We start from the raw sequence: 24,105 nt of genomic DNA on the forward strand, positions 1-24,105 counted from the left end.
CCCTGCCCTCGTCCTCCTCCCATAGACACCAGCTCTGGTTAAAAGGGGAAAGCTAGAAGGCATGTTTTAAAGCTACATTTTCATGGCCATCACATTGATTTTACAAAGAACATGCATTTGGGGTGGCTTGCAGAAATTTATAATGATTATTGGGGGAATAAATCTCGAATTAAAGTTCCCCTCCCCTTAGTTCTGTTACTAGACCCTGGAAAGTTTTAATCTCACCTCCTACAGCATTTGTGCCACTTCTGTGGTACAGTCAATGCATTATATTGTTACTCATCTAGGTATCCAGAGAGCCTAGACTAGAACCTAGAAGAGTCTATGGTGGAACTCAGTAATTATTTTTTAATAAGAAATGAACGAATATAAACCAATGAATTATAGAGTATGCCTAAAGAATAAGCATCCAAAGATACACTCTCTCTTTCACCTGAACAATTTACTGTGCATTTGTACACTAGGCCAGATTCAGTCTTTCTAGCCTGAACACATCACACAGCAACATTTCACACTGTGACCATCTGGTCCATTAGATGTAAATACCGATTTGGCAGATACTTCAGGAGTATGAGAGTAATGTGGGAATAAAATGAAGATGAAAAATACTACCACCCAAAGATATATTTAAAGCCACCCATTAACTTATTAAAATTAAAAACATGACATTGTCCTTCATATAAGTGAAGCCCATCTTAGTATTTTTATTAATGGGGACTAAGCAAATAGTCTGAGTTTTCATTTGAGAGATAATTAGGTCTCCATTTGTTTGTCACCTTTAAACAAGACTCCCAACCTCAGAGAAAAATAATCTACTCATCAAAGAATATGTTACCAATTTAACACATAGAAAAATCTTCCTACAATTAACATAAATAGAATGTCCTTTTAAAATGTCACAGCATTAATTCAGGTACTTTTGCAAAACTCACTCAAGAGTACAGTGTTTCCATCAAATGTATGCGCTTAGCCCCATTTGCAAAGGTCACTGAAATGAACCCATCTTTTTCCACATAAAACGATGTATGGGGCTACAGAAGCCATTAAATAAATATTCATTTTAAATCAAGCTTTTTATTTATTCTTTGGAGATGACCTCTGTTCTAATTATCTATAATGCTTTCCAAAAAGGAAAGGTATTTTTGTCGTTGTCTAGTAAATCATTAATTTTGTGTCTATTCAGTGGCTGCATCTTTTTAAAAATAATGAAGTTATCAGGCTGCTCAGAACAAAGCTGCCTTCTGATTGTGAGCTCCATATTCTAAAAGAGCAGGTTAATTTCTCTGAATCTCACAGCTGGAACTTTTCTAACACTAACTGGCAGGTTCCACCTAGTGATCAAGGCAATTGACTAAAATAAATTACACATAAAGCTGAAATTCCTAATAGTAATAAGGCCCCTTCATGAGATAATCACACCAGCAAAAGCACTTACGTGTTGGCTGCAACCCTACAGGGTCTTGAAATTATCTTATAAAAACTGTACCTCCAGAAACGGTTTTGTTTCTAGTTTCATGACAGGGCTAATATGGCAGTGTCCATAGTACTAGGCACAAAGGAGGAGCTCCAAAAAAATTCCTTACTTGACTGGATTGAACTGGAGACACTGTTGTTAGAGCACTAACATCAGTGCTATTTACAAAGCAGACGACTGGTGAGTTCCTCATTTCAATACAGTTAATTTCAATACTAAATAATTTCAACTGACAATTATTTAGAAGTCTTTATTATGTGCCTGGAGCTAGGCATAGAATAGTAGTATATAGTCCCTGCTCTTCTGGAGTTTAAGGTGAGTTGAGCTCACATATAAGAAATAAATAGGGAAAAAGTAATCTCTAGGCACCATTCTACTGGCTATAAAGCAATTGCTAGCAGAAATCCAAGTGGGCTAAGAATTTGTTTTTTCGTTGTTGTTGTTTTTGTTGTTGTTTTGTTTTTTGTTTGGAACATGGACTAGGGCTTAATGGTTAGGAGTAATTTGATTAGGCAGAAGGGAATAAAAGCATTGCAGATGGATTTTCAACTAAGCAAAAGTCTGGTAACTGGAAGGAATATAGCTCACAGAGAAACAGTGATTGCTGTAGCAAACTTCCCAATCTTTATACCATCTTCATGACCAATGCATTTATTAGCTGGGCTGAAGGGAGTGTTGATGGCTTATAGCTCACAACTGAGTTCCCCCTTCCTGGCATCACCCTCAGCTGAAAAGATGCTGACCCAAGATGTGGGAGCAGCCCACATCCAATATTTGGGGGATTCAGGATGATAAAATCTCATCCTTGTTGCCCCAGTTCCAAATATCTTTGAAGAACTCTCAACGCTCCAGAGTTCCCCATAGAATTGACTGAGGCCTTTGATGTAACTGTATCACAGCCCAACTTCTCTGCCTGTGTAATCCCAATTCCCTCGCTCCCAAAGAGGACTTGACCTAAAGGACACACCCCTATAAACTTCATGTTGAAAATCTGCCTGAGTCTGCTTGCACAGAGAACTTAAGACAAACGAAGATGCTGCAAAGACCAACCTGACTTATTCAGTTCTAGGGAAGCTGCATGTTCTCATTCAATAGGCATAGACACTATTCTAATGCTGGGAACACAGCAGTAAGAAAAACAAGTTTCTTCTCTTATGGATTTGATATTCTGGTGAGGAAAACCTAAACAGACATAATAGAATGTCAAGTAATGACATGTACTAAGACAAAAAAGAAGCAGGGCAAGGGAAGAGGTAATGTTTGTGTTTAGGACTGCATTGGACTATGTTAGATAGAGTGGCCACGGAAAAAGTCCCTAAAGAGGTAACATACAAGCAGAAAGCTGAATAAACTAACGAAACAATTCATGCCAGTATCTAGGAGAAGAATATTTCTGACAGAAGGAACAGCAATGCAAAGACCCTCAGATAGAAGGGTGCTTGGCATGTTTTGGGACGAGGAAGTGAAATCTGGAGAATAGTGGTAGGATACGAAGGGGTCAGATCATATCAGACCTTTTAGTGTAAGGAACAGATGTTATTCTAAGTAAAAAGGGAAGATATAAAAGGTCTTTGAGTAGAATTGTCCCATGATCAGATTTCCGTTTTAAAAGGATCACGCTGCCTTTTAAGCAAGAAGGAAACTAGAAAGGAGCAAGAAGAGGTGCAAAGAGGCTATTATGAGGCTACTACAGAGGTCTAGGTCAGAAGTGACAATGACATGGACTTAAGGTTGCCACTGGTCATGGCTTGCCTGGGACTGAGGGTTTTCCCAGGATGCAGGACTTTTAGATCTTAAACCAGGAGGATATTGAACAAATCAGGACATTTAGTCACCCAACTTGGACCAGAGTGATAACCCTATGAATGAAGGCATGTGGTCAGGTTCAAAATATATTCTAACGGTTGAAGAAGCAGTGAAACAAGAGAAAATGGTTTAGACATTTAGGACAGAGGCAAAGTGTAAAACTTCTTGAAAGTCAGGAAGAGGGGTTCAGACCTTTCAAACATTCACTTGGCATTAGTATGTGGTATGCATTGAATTTTGGAGAGATTATAACTAAAGAGGTCTTTACTCAGACTATTTCAGAAAATATGACAGAAGTGTCACTAGGGCTCAAACACAATGGAGCTGATGGTAAAAATGGAGGTGGAGGTGATTGAAGTGGTAGTGTTGGTAGTAGCAGAGGTCATAGTGTAGGATGGTGAAGGTGGTGGTGATAGTGGCAAGTATCATGTGGAGATGGTGGTCATATTGACATGGATGTGGAAGTGAAAGGAAAGAAAGAAAGGCAGAAAAGGAAGGAAGGAAGGAAGGAAGGAGCGAGAGAGAGAGAGAGAGAGAGAGAGAGAGAGAAAGAAAGAAAGAAAGAAAGAAAGAAAGAAAGAAAGAAAGAAAGAAAGAAAGAAAGAAAGAAAGAAAGAAAGAAAGAAAGAAAAGAAAGAAAAGAAAAGAAAAGAAAGAAGAGAGAAGGAAGGAAGGAGAAAGAAAGAAAGAAAGAAAAAGAAAGAAAGAAAGAAAGAAAGAAAGAAAGAAAGAAAGAAAGAAAGAAAGAAAGAAAGAAAGAAAGAAAAGAAAAGAAGGAAAGAAGGAAGGAGAAAGAAAGAAAATAAGGAAAGAAGGAAGGAGAAACAAAAGAAAGAAAAGAAAAAGAAAGAAAGAAAGAAAGAAAGAAAGAAAGAAAGAAAGAAAGAAAGAAAGAAAGAAAGAAAGAAAGAAAGAAAGAAAGAGAAAAGAAAGAAGGAAGGAAGGAAGGAAGGAAGGAAGGAAGGAAGGAAGGAAGGAAGGAAGGAAGGAAGGAAGGAAGGAAGGAAGGAAGGAAGGAAAGGAGGGAGGGAGGGAGGAAGGAAAGAAGGAAGGAGGGAGAGAGGAAGAAAGGAAGGAAGGAAGGAAGGGAGGATCCAATCTAGAGACATTTACAAAATGAGAAATATTAGGACTTGTGGGTTAAATGAATAGAGGAAAACAGAGGGAAAGAAAATTGAGATGTGTTAGTGACCCTGACAGAAGGATGTTGGAAAGAATAGTTGAGGGGAAGGATTGGTATTGAACATTAATTTAGTTACAGATATAAAGTAATAGTGGAATAACCAAGTGGATGGCCAACTGGAATATTAGTTTCTATCATTCCAGACAGCAGTGTACTAGTAAAGAAAACTCATGATTTTGAGTCAAAAGAGTTTGCCCCAGTTCCTGAGACAGCTGTGTAACCTATACCCTCTGAGTCTCAAAGTCTTTATATAAAAAATGGACATAACAGTACCTAGTTCACAGGGCTATTCTAGAAAAAAAGCAGACAAAATTGTCAAGGAGCAGCAAGGATCTGATTTGGGTATCTTCTTTTTTCTTTGCAAATTTTCCAAGAACCCTTTTAGTCTCCATCACCATAATCCCACCAAAGAAAAACTTTCTTTTTAATTTAGAAAACCTTGGTTTCTAGAACTTTGGAGTGACAAATAAAATATTTATATTAAATGTTTATAAATTACTACACAGCCATCTTTCTTCCAAACTGGCATGCCAAAACTGTGAAATTAGAGTTTGATGTAAAACTCTTCATATAAAACTATTAAGTTCTTCTAATTCCTCTATGTTGATGGACAAGAGATATAGTAAAACCTTCACATGCTAGAACAACACTCTAGGGTCAGAAGTGCTTTTCTTCTCATCACAGAAGTTCAATGAAAGACTTCACTGAGGAAATGAAAATATTTGTTTCCAAAAATTCATACTGGCATGAGTCTTGAAATCTGATTCAGGGTAACAACACTGGCTTACTATATAAGCCACAAACACAAGCCTTGTTTTGACTGGGGCAGAATAGAACACACCTTGTGGGGATGACACAGAAGTCCAGATCGTCCTGCCATGAGTGTCCTTCTGGCAGGCAGTATCAGGGCCTCCCCAGGATGCATATTCTAGGTCTTGTTTCACATGAACTTCAAGTCTCTCATCCTCCACAACATGTGAGAAACACATGACAATCATATCTGCAAATGTCCTAAATCAATTAATCTAGGATCAAACCATCAGGTGGTAAAAGAAAGCTGCCCTAATTTTCCAACTTTGGGTAGACAATTATTAAAGCTGATTCTTAGAGCATTAGGGGAAGCATATACTTAAACCTCCAAAAACTTCACTAACAAGACAAAGGTTAGTATAAACTAGGTATTTTCCTTGCCATTTCCTGGAAATGAGTTTTTCTCTATCTTGTTGATGCCCATAAAGGACACAAATTTCAGGAAAATCAAGGGCTAGCTTTCAAATATTTTGGAGATCCAGAAGTAATAAAGTGTTAAAACTTTTTGAAAAGTAACTTCAGTTAATTAATATAAACTACACATTCAATTTGGCATATCAATTATGATAATTTTATGAGCAAATGAAATTTTACATGTTAAAGTTCTTAAACTAATGAAGCAAATGTAGATCTGTAAAGGGTGCTTTTAAAAAAGCACTTTTTCATATTTTTATTTCTCCCAAAATGCCTGTATTTTTCTTCCAAACACTCATTCTTCCACCATCCCATAACTTTAAAATTGTAAGTAACATCACAGGTCTCTCCTGCTTCCAGCATGCTTTTTCAAACTGTACAAATACTCTCTTCTGAAAATAAGTATTATGTAAAATATTTTACATTTCCTATGTGTCATAAGATTGAGGAATAAAAAGATATTGGAAGAAAGACATTTGTGACATTTCTCTGTTTAACACAATTGCAATGCCCCTAAATTAATCATGGAATTAGATTATGGCCCATAAAGGGAGATGTTATTTAAGAGAGAGCAGTGATGTCTGAAATCCCTAATTAGAAGAGTTAGAGTAACCTGAACCTGCAACACAATCAGTTCCCCAAGGAGGCTATTGTGGAAAACAGACAGAATTCTGAGAAAAAAAAAAAAAAGAGCCCTCCTCCTAATGAGCATTTTGAACAGCAATTTTGTTCATTTATATTTCTCTTGTCCCATAAAGTTCAGATAAATTTGTCCATATTTTATATTAATTTCCATGATATTGTCTCCCATTCTTTATTTTCAGAGACTCTGAAGAGTAATTTATTCCACTAGCCTCTCCTGTTGTATAAATTAATTCCTCCTAAGAGTGTGTAGGCACATCAGGTGAATTCAGCACATTGGAAGTAACTCTTTATTATTTATATTAATGGAAGGGGGTTATGACCTAGATAATTCAACACAGGTATTTTCTAAAGTTTCCACTTTTTAAGTTTTGAAACTGTGTGGAAAGTGATAATTTAATCATGGATCCTGTCTTCAAGGAGTTTATAGTCATGTGGGAGAATTAAGACATATACACACTAAGACAAAATCAGAGTTCTTAGTAACATAGAGATGTATGGTAAAATGCTATGGGGACTCAAGAAATGAAAGACTTGGAGCCATAAACATATATGGTGATGTTTCCAGCACAGACATTACTTTAGCAGAAAGAGGCGCTATTTCTCCCTCACACATTGAATGTATTACCTCTCAATTATAGATAAATTACAACCTTTCTCTTTTGAAAAATGGATATAACGAATACACCCCCCCAAAAAAAGAGGGGGGAATTACATTTTCTTACCTGTTAAATTACATCTAGGCGCCTATTTCCACACTGGAGACTCTGGGTGACTTAACATATATGTCAAGTTATAGATAAAGACACATATAGTCATAATAAGGGTATAACTTGAAAGTGCCTTAGTATATGGCCTTCTGTAGCTCATTCCTATGTTAAAAGCCTATCTGCAGAAGTCTGACATAACTGTTGCCTTCTATAGCATCAGAATTCACATTTCATTGTGGGAAACACTAAAATAAGTCCTGATTTGCCATCCTGCATGTCAGAAAGCACTCTAGAGCCTGCAGTATCTGAGGGGCATACAACAAACTCTCTCTCTTGCACTCTCTCTCTATCCCTATCTCATGCTTATAAATGTGAATGCAAATTCTACTTATGTTGAACAATAATATAGTTCTTAATTAATCACCCTAGAAAATAAAAAACTTAAGGTAGGATAATGAGTAGGAGTCTTTTCCGAAAAAAATGTAAAATTCCCTATACCATCATCATTGTAAACATTTGATCAGTTGTTCAAAAACGCCTGAGTACAGGACTGTTGAATGTTCTTTGGGCCTAAGGTATGGTATCAGCAGAATAACATGAGAAGTTATGAGATGCATTTGCATTGTGTTAATATGGATTTCCATTTTCTAGCCTGCTGCTCAGATTTTTAGGATTAGGAAAAAAAGTTAGACCTCACTTAAGATGAGTAATACTAAAAATGCAAAACCTTATCCTTTGTTACATTTCAGCTATCAGGAATTCAGAATTTCTCATTAATAAACAGAATTTAATGAAACACAAATGCAAGTCTTTTTCCCAAAAACCTAAATATAGAGTATTAGAGGTAATCCTATTTGAAATGTAAAAGGACAAAAATTTAGGTAGATTGATTAGACTAAAGCGTTAGGCTTTTTTCAAAGTTATTTAATAAAAATATGAAAATTTTGCCAAGAGTTTTGCAGTGCTATTCAGAGCACAGACTCTAAAAGTCATGTTGTTCTCATTTCCTGCACCATTGAATTATAGATATATTTTGATGAACATTAAAGTATAGATGATATTTGTTAAAAACTGAAATAGATGGTCTTAAAAAAGAATAAAAGCTGTTATTACTCTTGATACCTTAGTCAATGGGAGGCCATTGTGTAAATGCCAACGGATCTAAAATTTTCAAATTCTAATCAACATAATCCTCCTCTTGAAGAATTTACAATATATATGTTAAAACTCTATTTACTTGTATTTGGAAAATTACTAATGCTTTCTTATTGGTTTTCTTAGCAAGAGAAATTGGGTGATATCTGCTTCTCCCTTCGCTACGTACCTACTGCTGGTAAGCTGACTGTTGTCATTCTGGAGGCAAAGAACCTGAAGAAGATGGATGTGGGTGGCTTATCTGGTAAGCCTGCGGTGTTTATTGATTTTTTTCAAATGCTGTTTCATCGTGGATACCAAATGCATGGCGCACATGCTGCGACTCCCCACTCCTTAATTGATCACAGTTCTCTTTCCTACGGAGCCTGGAAGCAGTCTCAGAATTCATCCCAACACAGTGCCCCGGGAAGCCACTCTCAATTTATAGGAATTGGCATAGAAGATGAAATCTATTTTCCTTCTTTGGAGCCAAAGTATCCATTGTCTTTTTGATGGCATTGAAAGCTGAAAATGTTTGCTTCTTTTCTGAAAGGGAGTACTTATGACAGATTATAATTTTGTTGAGTGTGGAGGGGGTTTTTGGTCAAAATTCACCCACGATATAAAAAATAATGTTTTCTCTGAGACTTATTTATTAGGTATTTGATAGCCTAACATAGTTCCTACAATACCATTTATTGAAGACATGGTATTTCAACATATATGCATAATGAAATCTCTGTTTGAGAGTGAACCCCTATGGTAATGCATTTAATTCCATAGCTTACGTTGAGGATGGGAGAGATGTGGGGATTTAAAGTTCTATACAACCCAATCTCAGTAAAACATGGTGAATAATATATACCCTGCCTCAAAAGCAAAGTCAGCTCAAGGACTTGTCACTTCCACGGTTGAACATAATTTTTCTTCTTCTCCATACGATTAAATCAATTATATTTTTAATTTTCCGCTAAATCATTAAAGTGTGAGGAATTTTCTTGATATGCCACAAGGTCATCATAAATTGACTGCAGTTGTCATTGTTTGTGGCTGTGGAATTACAACCAACATTACTGGTTATTCAATGCTTTCTTTAATAAAAATATGGCAAACTTCAAAAGGTCATCCTAAGGCAGCATGGTGATTTTTTATTCTAAAGTATAACAGCTAAAAAGTGCTACAGCTGAGCTTCCCCTCACTTACTCACTAATTTGTCAGCCAAATTCTCCTGGTACCTAACTTTATTTCTCTTTATAAATAAGTCATCTGGGGAAGCTGTACTAATTCTTTCATGTTATTAAGACCCTATATAATAACTTGCTGTTTTTATTGTGCCTAGTAGTGTAACACAGCAAATGTAAAGCAAAGAGCACAGTGTTCTCTAGAAATATAGAGTATTTAATGTGACTATAAATGAAAAACATGCAGAGAAATTTTTAACTACAATAACAGTTCACTCCCAGATTATTACTTAGTATCTTAAGGTAATTTCAGACACTTTTAACATTTCCCTGCCCTTTGGTTCAACAGCCAACTATCATGACATGATTTCTTTGTATCCTCTCTCTCATGCTTTATCCCAAATGTCCATGCCAACCATCCCCTCATCACCTATGTCTAGTACTCTGCTAGTCTTCCTAAGGCATCCTATATGCTTCAGCAGAATTCCAGAGCAGTTTTACCATGAAGCCAGAAAAGCTTCAGGGCCCCTCATTTGTCCTGGCTTCTTCTGGGGTCCCAGAAATGAGTTCCCATCACCACAGATAGATATTTCTTTTTTTTTTTTTTTTTTTTTTTGAGACGGAGTCTCGCTCTGTCGCCCAGGCTGGAGTGCAGTGGCGCGATCTCAGCTCACTGCAAGCTCTGCCTCCTGGGTTCACACCATTCTCCTGCCTCAGCCTCTCGAGTAGCTGGGACTAAAGGCGCCCGCCACCTCGCCCAGCTAGTTTTTTGTGTTTTTAGTAGAGACGGGGTTTCACCGTGTTAGCCAGGAATGGTCTCGAATTCCTGACCTCGTGATCCTCCCGCCTCGGCCTCCCAAAGTGCTGGGATTACAGGCATGAGCCACCACGCCCAGCTAAAAAGCCCTAATTTTAAGGGTTCCTCACTACCTGTGGAATTAATCCATAATCACTCTCTTCACTTAAGTATACGTACTGTAGATACATCCAGCCTATGTCATGCCATATCTCATTTTCACCAAATTGACCAGCACACTATTTTGCAAATAAACTACACAACTTTTTGCCTCCATTACTTGCTTAGGTCATTTCCTTCACCTGGAATTCTCTTCCTGCCAACAGTGTCTAGCCAATTCCTACCCATTCTTTAGGCCCAGCTTAAGTATTATCTCCTCCATTCATTCAATAAACATATATTGTGTCCCTACTTTAAGTCAGCATGGTTCTGAGTACTAGGTTTACATTAGTGGATAAAACAGTGCAAAGACCCTCCCCTCCTGCAGCTTGCATTCTAACGCAGGGAGACAGAAAATAAACCAACAGATAGCAAAAGCATGAGTCTACCAAGAGGTAACAGGTGCTATGGAGCAGTCAAGCAGGAAGTAGGATAAGGAGTATTGGGGATTCATCTTAAATGAGGTTCGGGGAAGACCTCATGAGTAGGTGGCATTTTAGCAACAACCTGGAAGAAGTGAAGAATTGAGCCATGGGGTATCTAGGAGAGAGAACAGCCATGGAGCGTCTGAGAGAGAGAACAGCCATGGGGTGTCTGGGAGAGAAAACAGATAACTCATGGCTCACTTTTTCACTTCTTCCAGGTTGTTGCTGAAATGCCACCCACTCATGAGGTCTTAAGACCTCATGGTTTTAAGATCCGTCCCAGTAGAACAAATCTTTGCCTTTTTTTAAATGCCACTAGCCGTTTGTTTACACCCCTCAAACATCGTGCTTCTCTCTCACTAGACTGTGTTCTGTATTTATCCCTCCCACAATGCTCTCAGTGACGGGTAGCACTAAGCATAGCTGCTGAATGAATAATGAATTATTTACAAAGGAGCTATGGCCTGAAAAAACAACTCTTGCATTTCAAATGTGTCTAACCCACTTACCATTAAAATAACTTTAAGCACTTGGATGGTCTGTCTCAAAGTAAGCTGACCTATGTACGAGGAGAACAAAATTATATAATAAGATCATTCTAGGTAATTCAAATGCCAAAGTACATTTGCTGGAAATGACTAGTTAATTGGAACCAAAGTGGGTTGTTTTGCCAGAGTTTAAACTCCATCTGCCACTAACTAGCAATTTGACATTGCACAAGTTATTTATTTAACTCTTCTAAGCCTCAGCTGCATTATCTATAAAGTGGGAATAATGAGAGGACTTTGTTGATGATGCTATGAGAATTAAATGAAAGCACAGGGCCTGGCACAACTAAGTGCTCACTAAATACTATTGTTGTCATTTGTATTAGTAATTTTATCAAATCTTGGTCTAAATATGCAACATGGGAAAGCAACCAATGGATGATTTAACCAATTACTTGCTTCAATGGGGAAAAAAGTTTATCTGATTGTTTGATGGAATTAGCTGATTAATTCAGGCAAACGTATCAGTAGGCCCACGTTTTGCATAGACACTATAGTGAATTAAGATAATTAACAAAACATTTGAGAAAATAAAACATGGAAACATATGTAAAATAATTTTCTTATTGCTCTCCAACAAAGTTGTTTCCTTCCTACAGTATTCACTCAAAATGCATTGCACAAAGATTTTGCCTCCATTGTATATCCATATGCCAAAAGATGCAAATCCCAGCCCTTCATACTTTACAGTGACAAGCTTAATTGGACTATGCACATCTCTACAGTAGATTCTTGCACTTGCTTTCTTAATATCCCAACTTTCAAGTGCTTGTGAGCAACAATGAGGATTTCTGAATTTAACTGCAGTTGTGTTGATTAATGACAGGCACACATTTTGAGAAATATGTCATTAGGTTATTTGATCATTGCACAAACATCATAAACACAAACCTAGATTCGGCAGCCTATTGCACACCTAAGCTATGTGGTATGGCTTATTGCTCCTAGGCTACCAATCTACACAACATGTTACAATAATGAATACTGTAGGCAATTGTATTTATGTATCTAAACATAGAGAAGGCACCACAAAGATACAGTATCATAATCTTACGGGACCACCATTCTATAGGCAGTCCATCCTTGACTGAAATGTGGTTACACAGTGCATGACTGTATTTGTATTGAGATCTTGAATCTTGCAGGCTGCAAGACTGTTTTTCAGGAGCGAGTTGGTGCTGTAGAATACGTGTAGGATTTTTTGCCTTGTACTTGGAAAGAATCAAGCCTTCTGCCTAGTAAACATGTCTCAATAGCTTTGTTGCCTTTTACACATCTCTGTGTGGAGTAAATCTTCCTTCAAACAATAAATGCTTTCTACTTGGGAAAATTGGGGAAGAGAATAAAGAGGTCAAAGGGAAGGCACTGGAAACGTTGAGGATTCCCAAAGGTATGAGACTGTGTGTCTCAAAGTTTTGAGCTAAAGTATGTAACTTTTATTCCTAAATTTATACCTGTGTAAATTCCCAAGTCGGAGACTAATCAGATACTTTGCTTCTTGTCCCTATTTGTGTCACAGCAATTACTTTCCTCAAGTTTGGTGTTTCACTTTGTTTTTTGTCATCTCAGAAATTTGACACTTCTGAGTACAGCTTTAACGAGGAAGGTCAACACTGTAAGTTTAGTTTAGGCTTTCTATTGTAAATTAAATGAAATTCTGAAAGTTTTCTATTTAAGGACATGACTGTTTAAAGAAGGAAACACTAAACTTTAAAATCAGCAAAAATTGAAGTGATTATAGCTTTTAAATTTTGATCTATTCAGTAGAAATTCTGTTTTTCTACTTCAATCTGAGAATTATTTTTGACTGTTAAAAAGTCACATTATCAGTTAGAGAACAGTTTCTAATTTAGAAATCTTTTTTAACTTGGTTTTCTCATGTGGTTCTCATGATAGCACCGTGAGGTAGTTTCTGAAGATGACATTCTTATTTTACCAGTGAGAAAATTGAAGCTTAGAGGCATTAGACAGTGTCCATAAACTATCTTCCGGCATGTGGCACACAGATGGGGGTGTTCATTACTTGCGATTGCTCTTATCACTACTGACATTTGATCTCAGCTGACCTGAGGGTAGGACTGAAGTTCAGATCCCCCTGTTCTCAATGCAGAGGACTTTCCAATGTAGCATTCAGCCTTGCCCACACCCCTACCTTCAAGATGGGAGAGAACGAGGATTCCTCAGCTCTAACCTGCGTGAGGTGCCTCCCTTGCCCAAAGCCAAAACATCAAGATGAGGTCCTCATGGTAGAGAAGACTAGAAATGGAGTCTTCATGGATTGTTGGAGATGGAGGGATTCTTGGAGACTGGGGAAAATGTTCATAAGTGTAAACCCTTATGGATTCTCCTAGTCAAATAGCTCCAGGGCAGCCCCTTTCTTGCCTTCTCAGAACCACAAATTGATTTTCTTGCTCTTGTGGTTTCTGGCAGATTCCTCTTCTTGCTGGGCCCAATATGAAACAGAATGTGGTCTCACAGACCTGTTATACTTCCTTCATTCCCTGAAGCTAGCATGTAGTTCTTCTGAGACTTCTTTCTGTGTTTGTACTGCTAGTAGCCATGGAAAATCAACAAGGGTAAAAAGTGTACAGTCCTTTGATGTGGTTTGCATTCACCTAAATTGGGGGAGTAGGGAACATAACAAAAGTATGTCAAGCATGGGGGCAACCTGGAAACCCATATGGTAAAGGGCTGAAATCACATGTAGCTATTCCCGCAGCCTCCTGAACATCAAGGAACTAGCGGGGTGGCTAGGAGGTGGGATCAGGTCAACAATGGTTGCAAAGTGCTCTCCTTCATCATTTTTCTGTCCCTTTCACTCTCTGTTCTTTGCCCCATCCCTAGTCCTCTTCCTGGCCATCCCTGGTCCTGCCTTGTCACTATGAAATGAAATCTGTACTGTGAAAAGCAACATTTGGAGCTGTAGAAGAGTTCCCCCAAAACATCTAAGTCTCCAAAAGAAAAGGGAAATGAAATGTTTGAAAGTGGCAGCAACTACTTGAGGGAAATGATAGAGAGGGAACAGGGGACTCGTGGTGATGAAGGAGTCGCCATCTCTATATGTCACACTGCCAGTGTGTGGATTAGCTACTGTGACTTAGGCCAGCAAAATTTACCCTGTCCCTCTCCTTCCACCCACACACACTCTGTTTTCTGGAAAATGCCATTTTTTAAATGTTACTCGTGGGTTTGTCTTTTCTATCTCTCCTTTTCTACTGTCCTAGAAATGTAATTTGGGAAATGCAGCCAGATTTAAATATTTGAGATCATTTAGGAAAGAGCAACTCACCCAACCTCAGGTAACTACTAGATTCCAAGGAGAAACCATGAACCAGCAGAGGTAGGTCATTCCCTTAGGCAGCATTTATCAACATGTGATATTTTGCATAACCCCATCAAAATCACCTCGGGTACTTATTAAAAACTAAGATTTCAAGGACTAATTCAAACCAAGCTATAATTGAATATCTAGGGGTGGGCACCTGGAAATTGCATTTTAAACAGGTCCTCCCCATCCATATACACATACCTATGTTATTTGTATGCATCTTAAATTTGAAAACTATACTTCAGAGGCTTAAAACACTATGTCATAATTTTAACTGAGGCCTAGGTCAGCCAAGTTCCAAGTTAGAATTTCTTTTTTGTCAGTAACATAGAATACATCTTTTGCTTTATATAATGGAATTTCCTCAAATAAGAAGTTCTATTTCTTTCATCAGTCCAGTATCCTCTTCCCTGAAAAATACCTTGCCCACATGTCTAAATTATTATCTTTTTTTCTTGAGTCTCCTCCACTGAAAGAGGAAATCAAAGCAATAGATGTTTCCTTTGTACATTCTGAAGCTATTTCCTAATACCCTTGACTACCACCCTTATCTGTCCTTCCACTGGTGCTGAAAGCACAACAAAGAAAAACACTCCAAATTCAATTGATTTGAACTAAAAGCCACTAGTCTGGGAGCCAGGCCAATAAATAAAATAGCAAAAACTTATTTGAACCAATTAGATAGGGATATGCAAATTAATTGGCCATGATATTAGGGTCAAGCAATAATATGCAAATAAACTGGCATCTTATTGAGCTAATGGGACAGGAATATGCATAATAAGTTGGCTGTGATGTCAGAAGCTTCATCATAATTTTAGGCATGAATGTTACAATATAATATCAATTCTGGGACACTTCAGAATGCTTAACTACAATATTGATAAAATAATCTAAATTCCTAAAACGTGAACAGATTGGTCTAAAAAACAAATGACAAGTCTTGAAACTGGATCATTCTAGAAAATGAGTAATTAGAAAGGATTATAGCCAAGCTCAGTACAAGTTGGGACCCAGGCACAGTCACTCGTTTCCACAGAATGGATAGAAATGCTATGCCTGAAGACTAACAGTTTTAGAGAAATGAGCAGACGTGAAATCAAGAGAAATAAGTGATAGACTGTAATGTGTTTGTTCAGAACAGTTAGCCCAAAAACTCCTAAGTAAATTCTTTAGCCAGCAGGTATATATCCAATCAGTCAACAAACATCATGTGAAAACTCCTTTGTGCCAGGCACCATGCCAATCTTTGGGAATATGAGCAAAAACAGCAGACACTTGCATAGCAGAATGTGAGCCAGACACTGTTCTAAATGCTTTACATATGGCTGATTTAATCTCCATTACAACCCTATGAGGTAGATACTATTTTTAATGTGATTTTATTGATGATGGAACTGAAGGACAGAGAGGTACATAACTTGCCCGAGGTCACAGGATTACTATTTGACAGAGCTAGGATGTCAACCCAAGCAGACTGTCTTCAGACTCCAATGAATAAAACATGATGTCTAGGCCTTTATCATTGCTCAGCAGGTTCAACCTGGAAAACAGGTGGGTAACTACATGCTGCAGTTTGAAAGATGTCCAAAAGTGACCTGATTCCAAATATCCTCTATACTCGAACTAAAATTCTATCATGGAACTCACTAACATAAATCAGTTGGTTGACTGTTTAATTAGTTCTTTGGCTACTTAGACAGCAAAGGTGAGATCAACAAGTCCATAACACCAGACATTGAATAGTCATCGATGATTTTTATTCTGGAAAGGACTGTATCAGTTTCTTCCTAATGCACAGATTGGTATGTTATTTTTAGTGACTTATTCTTCATACACAAAAGAGGATGAGACACAAAAGAGTGACATTTCAGCTGTATCTGTACAGGTGCAGAAGAGAGGTTGCCGAACATGGTGGAAGAGAGTCCAAGTTTAAGGGACTTGGTTGCCTTTTGGAGATTAAAGAAAATTTTTACCTACAACTAAATTTTACCAAGGGCTAATTCTGTAAAGGAGTAGGTGATATTATTGCGAGAGGGGCAGTATGATGTAGGAGTACAAAAGCTTACTACCCCTGTAAATTGTTATGGCACTCTTTGGGTCAAAATTACATATATAAATATTAAAATTAAAGAAATCTGAATTGCAATAGACAGCTTACCAGGAAAATACATCTCAGCTAGATAATGTTAACAAGAGAAATCTACGGATGAAGAAGTAGAAACAGGGAGGTCTGTTCTAAGGCACTTTCACCAGTCACCTTAAAACTTGTAATTCTGAAGGTAAGATAAATGTTTCCAGCCATTGAAATGCAAAGCTCAGTGGGTAAATTTAAAAAATCTAGCTAAGCTGAGTAGCCAAAAAATGTGGTAGATGTGCTTCATTTGAGTCAAGCTAAAAAATAATACACTGAAGGGAAAACATGACCCGATTTAGAGTATAGAGTAATAGGATCAATTATAAATCAAGAAAAATGTCACATAGAACCATCCATTGAAGACATTCACCAAGTGAATGTGTCTTTTTTGCTACCCCAAAAAAGGTTTGATGTTGTCACAGAAGATTTTATAAATAAAAGAGAGGGAAAATCCCCCCTTTGTCCAAGTCCAGAGCTCATTCATGTGTACAATACACAGAGTTTTGGTTGTCCACCTCAGGAAAGACAGTGGTGTTAGATGACTATCTGCTGGAGGACGGCAGCTACAATAGAGGGATGAAGGGGCTGTGTGTGAGGACAGGCTAGGAACAGTGGGACTTTGTGGTCTGGAAAAGGAAGGCTGAACAAGGATATGATGAAAGTCTGGAAATCTTGAAAGGTAGAGCTAGAGTAATACCTACCTATTTATCACATCCCACAATACTAGAATCAGGAAGTCACCTTGATGTTTGAAAGAGAATAGATAAAAGGGACAGCTATTCAGGATTATCTCAAAGGCACCTTTCTACTCAAAAATTCTTTGTCAAATTTTCTTTACTACTTTACAGTTGAGTTGTAAATGCGTGTTGCTCTAGGAAATGGAACAGATAGAAATATAAGACTGAGATAAATGTATGTCTGTTTTGTGTTATAGGCTTATAAGGAGACATCTCTAAACCTTTGTGTTGTCTTGTAGGAACCCCTCAAGCCTTTCCATGGGTAACCATAAATAGCCCACAGCTGCATATCTCACTAATCCAACCCAGAATGCTTACATTTGCATTCTTGAGTTGGACACTTGTATTCCCTTCTCTTCATTCAGTAAACAGAAAAAATAATAATAATAATAAAGAAGGTCGGAATTTCTAGCAGGTAATTGCATTGGGAGGAATAGAGCCCCCACAAATTCCTATTTTAAAAAATTATATTTAGTGGGTTCTTCCAGGAGATACTTGGGAGTTTCTAATAAAACTATTAAAAACATGTAGCAAAAGTCAGTGCTTATTTTCCCCTTCCTTTTATAAAGGTATAAGATTCCTGATAGTAAAGCCTATAATAGGTGACAAAAGCATGCAAAGTTTTGAGTCTCAAACTCTACAATAATGCTCAGAAATGGAAACATCAAAGACAGTCTTTAAAAAAACAACAAAACAAAAAAAACTGTACTGGCCAGGTGCAGTGGCTCACACCTGTAATCCCAGTACTTGGGCAGGCCAAGGTGGGAGGATCGCTTGAGCCCAGGAGTTTGAGATCAGCCTGAGCTGCATAGTGGGACCCCCATCTCTACAAAAAAATTAAAAAAAAAAAAAAAAAAAAAAAACTAGCTGGGAATGGTAGCGCACACCTGTGGTCCCAGCCACTTGGGAGGCTGAGGTGAGAAGACCTCTCGAGCCCAGGAGGTCAAGGCTGAAGTGAGCTGTGATTGTGCCACTGCACTCCAGCCTGAGTGACAAAGCGAGTCCCTGTCTCAAAAAAAAAAAAAAAAAAAAATTGTACTTTATTAAATCACCTCTGCTTCCAAAAGTATATACTGTTTCTACTTGGTTCCTTAATACCTTATTCTTAATCTCAGTTATGAAGATATCATTATTGTTCCCTTTTCACCATAGTCTTGCCACCTGCTGCACCATGAGCTACTTTGAGAGCAGGGATTGTGTCTACTTATGTCTCTGTTCTCAGAGCCCCTAGCATATATGCTGAAGAAACAGACTAGTTCTCAGAGCCCCTAGCATATATGCTGAAGAAATATACCCTGCCTAAACAATCAGTTATGAATTTTTAAATTCCACTAATCTAACTGATTATTTTGTCTTCATCTTCCAAATGATCTGACTTAGTTTCATCACTTAATGCAATTGTTTTGGCATCATATAGTAGTAATCCTATTATAATAGAAATAACAGCTCATAAATAAAAACCAGATAATGGAATTCTTAAAATCAATTGGTTATTTTAGCCATCATTTTCAGAAGATTTTACTTCCTTCCTTCATTTCCCTCCTCCCCACCATCTTTAGTGGTTAAAAGAAGAAAAAAGAAGCAGACTATCTCCAAGAGATAAAAGAGAGTGACACAGAAATGCACACATTACTGTAGTTATACCTCAATGACAGTCATAAAGGCATTTTCAAGGGAAAAAGTAAAGACAGAGAATGATCCCCTGGTCACCTTTTGCCCAGCATGAACAGATAAGGCAATGATTCAGCATCTTACTTGCCCAGTTTTAAAGACTAACTCCTTATCAAAGGAAGTCAAAAGACCATAGCAGCTGACTGCCTTCTTGAATTACTAATGGCCTAAGTTTGGTGGCACATCATTTTCAGTGATGACTGGAAAACGAGGAGGCTTTCTATAATTTTTTTCTTTCAGAAATAAATGATTTTATTTAACTTTAAAAAAGAAATAAGCACATTTATTTTATATCCTCAGAACCACTGAAACTGCTTTTACCCAAAACTAAAGCAACATGATTAAGAAATTAATAGATTTCAAACTACTGATTTCAGTCAACAATATGATGGTGTAATTAACTAATAAAGTGTCCCGTTAACAAAAAAAAGAGCCAAATGCACATTTCGTGATAGTGCACTTGCAGAATTACTACATATACTACATATACATATGAAACTGCAAGATTACTCAGTAATCTACTGATGCAGCTGTCATTTGTTGAGAATATTATGAACTTTCATATCCTTATTAAGGAAACAAATGCTTTCATAAATAGCACTGTGTTTAAATATTTCTCTAGAATTTTAGTTTTAAAATTATAGGAAAGCTCAAGAAATAAAGTTAACCCATAACCCCACCACTTCTTTTCATACATAATTAAAAAGTAACTCAAATCAGCCCCTGTAATCCTTTCCCATCCCTCAGAGTTAATTGACTCAAGGAAATAATTTGAAATTTTATATCCTTTCAGGTATTCTTTCTGCTTATATCAATTCTATACATATATATACACAAATATATATGCATTTTACAAAATGGGATTTTAAACACATTATTCTGTAATTATTTTTCACCTAGCAATATATAATAGAGATCCTTTGGACCAACATATCAGTCTGCCATATCTAGTGGTTGCATAGCATCCCTTTGTTTGAACGTATCATAGTATATTTAGTAATTCTCTTATAAATATAACTATGAGAAAAACTATATAACTTCACCAAAAGACTTCAAATGAGACCTAAATAAATAGTTAAATAACATGCTCTTGGATAGGGAACAATATAGTAAAGATGTCATTCTTCCCAAATAAATGCCATAAATGAATTTGAAAGGTAAATAACACACTAAAAGAAAGCTTTGCCTCACATAAACAGATCAAATATTAATATCCCTATAATACAAAGAGTTTCAACATATCAGTGAGAAAGTAAAGCAATAGGAGAAAGTCTCTATTTTATTAATGTTCCTAAAATGTACTTGCTGCTGCTTCTACTACTGGCTGCTGTTGCTGAGAAGTAAGACGTTACATTTATACAATGTCATTATGCATCTAAATAAGAAAGGATTTTAAAGTAAGATGCAATTACCCTAAGTTCAAAATCTAAAAATGTGTTGCTTAAAAAAACAACCTAGACTGATTGCAAAGAGTACCAGAAAAAAAAAAAAAAAAAAAAAAAGCAAGTCATTAGCTTGTAGATTTTCAAATTTTCATCAACTGTATTGGCAGGAGTTTGAATCCATTAAAACACGCAATCCAGCAGCATTATTATGATAACAACTTGCAAAGATCTGTGACAGTCACTAAAAGTCAAAGTAAAAATATATACCGCTATGAAAGTCATTTTTAAGGGAATTTTCCAATTTCTAGACTTTACAAAAACAAGTAAGCATTTGAAAGCTACTTTTACTAAAAGTTGCCAATTCAATTTGTGTCTCTAGAAAACACTCCTGCATTTTAGGGCACTGTCTTTAATGTAGTGAAAATATTGCAAATGAAACTAGCCTAAAGGGCAATAATGTATCACAGTAAATCTCCAGTTACTATAATTAGGAATCTATTCTAATCTTACTGGAAAGACATGTTCGTGTTTTATGTTTATAAGGATTTCACTGAAATTTTTAAAAAATAGCTTAGTAGAAGAGATTTTAAAAGAGGCAGTGAATGTTTATGAATTATGCAAGTCTGAACTTTCATTTTAATAACTTCATTAAAATATAAAAACCTTAAAAGCCTCCCATCAGGAATTTAACTTTATAGAAATGCTTTATATGTGCCCTGACCTTGCCAAGAGGCAAGCCTAAGGTATGATTTAACAGTTACAACAGGGCAAAGCCTAATAATAAATACCTATCTGAAAATGCCAGCATTTGTCCTTGCCTCCTTGGCCTCCAGTGGAGTTGCAACTCAGCCATAAACAGGCCCTCTCCTGAGAGACAGCAGGGCGCAGCAGAAAGGGAACAGCAATTGGCCCCGGAAAGCCTGGATCGGAAGCCTTTAACCTTTCTGATCCTCAGTCTGTTCATCTATAAAACTGGGGTATTAGAGACAGCCACATTGTTGAGTAAACAAATGACATAACATTAGGTGGAAGCTCCAAGTAGAAAGCACTATATATACAAATATTGGTTGTTTCTAAGCAAAAGACAGTTCTTGGTTAACTCTTAATTTTTCTCACCATATCCTGGCTCCAGGAGAATGTGTGTCCCTATATGGCTGATATAAATAATACTCTGTGTGTGTGTGTGTGTGTGTGTGTGTGGTGTGGTGTGTTCAAAGAATGCCTCTTCATTATTTGGATGGCAGTCACATGCTTTGGCTAACTTACGTTGGCATCCTGAAGCTAACAGCAAATCCTCCTCCCATCTCCTGTTACTATGTGGATGCAAGACCCAGCATATTTTATAAGAAATCAGATCAGTAGTATATTTCTACCACCTTCAGCTTGTTAAGCTATTTATTTGAGTTAAGACACTGAGTTCCCTTCCAAGTACTTCTTTTATGATAACAGATTCAAGACAGACACAGCTAATTGAGCCAATGAATAGGGACAAAGAGGAAGAACAGAGCCTCTGTCATCCTAATTATCAAGTTAATGCCTGGTTGCTGGACAAACTCTCCCTCTCTCTAAAATGAACCACCACAAGATGGAACCTGCCGTTGCAATGTTAATTGGACTAGAAGTGGCAGGACCTGGTCCCAGAGCAGCTCCTGGTTGTCTTTCCAAATAATTTTGCCCCAGCTAATAAATACCTAATTGGATACAATATGAGTCGGTATTTGTTGTTCATTGCTACATAATTGAGTGGTCAAGATTTCATCTTTCACCTGTCTCTACAAATTCTCAATCTCCACAAGTAGTTAACATTAAAAACAAGAAAGTTACCCATGTAAATTTCTACATCCTTGCATCCAAAGACCCTTTAACTCTCTTCAGCTCGCTTTCCTCTACATGAAATTTCATTGTCTATATTAAACATATCCCCAAGCTGTGCCCATCTTGGCATTTCAAAAAAAAATAGAAAAACCTGGTTGGATTATACATCTGCCTTCTCCTTAAATCAGATGAATTGCTCCACTTGCTGATAGGATAAATAGCTCAGTTAAAGCATATACTAAGAATCTAGGTAAGAAATGTGAAAAAAAAAAATGTTGCTTATTAGTCCTACAGCAGAGATGATACCTTTATACCACTTTGAGTTGTTATTTAACTAATTGCTATATTTACCCGTATCAGTCGTGTTGAACTGTGCCTCCCTCAAACAACTAGCAAGACTGACCTGAGGTTGAACCAATTGCTTAGGACACATCCTCTATGAAGCTATAAACCTGAAACCTATCTATATTTCAGTCTCTAGAGATGAAAGTGTCAGAGCTGGCAGGGCATGGTGGCTCATCCCTGTAATCCCAGTACTTTAGAAGGCTGAGGCAGGAGGATTGCTCGAAACCAGGAGTTTGAGACCAGCCTGGGCAACATAGTGAAACCCTGTCTCTACAAAAACTATTAGCCAGGCGTGGTGGCATATGCCTGTAGTCCTAATTACTCAGGAGGGTGAGGCAGGAGGATTGCTTGAGCCTAGGAGGCTCAAGCCCATGATCACTCATATGGCTACATTCCAGACTGGGTGACAAAGCGAGACCCTGTCTCAAAAAAAAAAAAAAAAGTGTCAGATAAATTTAAGAGGTATATTTCAGCCTGATCCATATTGAGATTAAGGGCTGCTTTCTTTTAAATAAAGGTATGTTTAGTATTTCTACAGTAGGATTCAATACAATAGAATTAAAAGTATGTGTGAGTTTAGCCCAAAGCTAAAGAAGAAGATACTATTCTCAAGCCAAATTACATACAGTATGTAGATGTACCTGTGTCTTTATCTTTTTTTTATTTTTTTGAGACAGGGTCGGATATATCTTTTAAAATCGACTTGCCCTCGTACTTTTATAGCACGTGCAGATTTTGATTCTTGTAACTGTCACTTGAAATTTTGTTTTTTAAAGCTAAATTAGTCCAACCATCTTGCGTGCTGCAAGAGGAACTAGTTATTCAAGCTATGAGAATTTAGTATTTGCTTACAAGCAAGATAACAAGAATGGAATCTTTTTTATCTTGGGTGGGTCAGTGAGCAAAAAGATGTTTCTTTTTATTTCTGTGTGCTATTGGTATGGGTGGTTCTCGTCATTGCCTCTCTAACTTTTCATTTAAATTTCAAAATGATTTAATCTTAAATGTAAAATAACTGTGAAATCTTATTACCAAGATTATTTATTTCAAAGATGAGTCTCCGGCAACAGAGTTCCTACACTCTATGCTGAGAGATCTGGAATATTGCATTCATTTCTGAGAACACACTTAAGAGGAGAGACATTAATTTTCTGAAGCACATCCAGCAGGAAATCAGGGTCGTGCAGAGGGCAGATACAGTCTCAGATAAGGAACAGTTCAAGGAATTGGAGATATTTAAGCTGCAAAATACAGAACTCAAAGAGGACATAACTGTCTGAAAAATGTGGGAAAAGAATTGAACCTACTCTTATTAACTATAAAGACCTGAACTGGGATCCATGAGTATAAGCCATGGAAATCCATACTTTGTTCTTCCCATTTTAGTTCCCAAGCAAAAGCTAGA

General features: G+C 37.1%; 1 protein-coding gene across 5 annotated transcripts in view; it reads left to right on the forward strand.

Moving 5' to 3' along the window:
- SYT1 (synaptotagmin 1) overlaps positions 1-24,105 on the forward strand; it is a 592,766-nt gene that overhangs the window by 478,741 nt on the left and 89,920 nt on the right. For all 5 annotated transcript variants that reach the window (XM_037987655.2, XM_008004112.3, XM_037987647.2 and 2 more), the window contains one exon: positions 8,321-8,438. In XM_037987655.2, coding sequence (XP_037843583.1) covers positions 8,321-8,438 — 118 coding nt within the window. The remainder of the gene's footprint in view (positions 1-8,320; positions 8,439-24,105) is intronic.

This window comes from Chlorocebus sabaeus, chromosome 11, assembly GCF_047675955.1.
Source record: "Chlorocebus sabaeus isolate Y175 chromosome 11, mChlSab1.0.hap1, whole genome shotgun sequence".
Taxonomy (NCBI): Eukaryota; Metazoa; Chordata; class Mammalia; order Primates; family Cercopithecidae; genus Chlorocebus; species Chlorocebus sabaeus.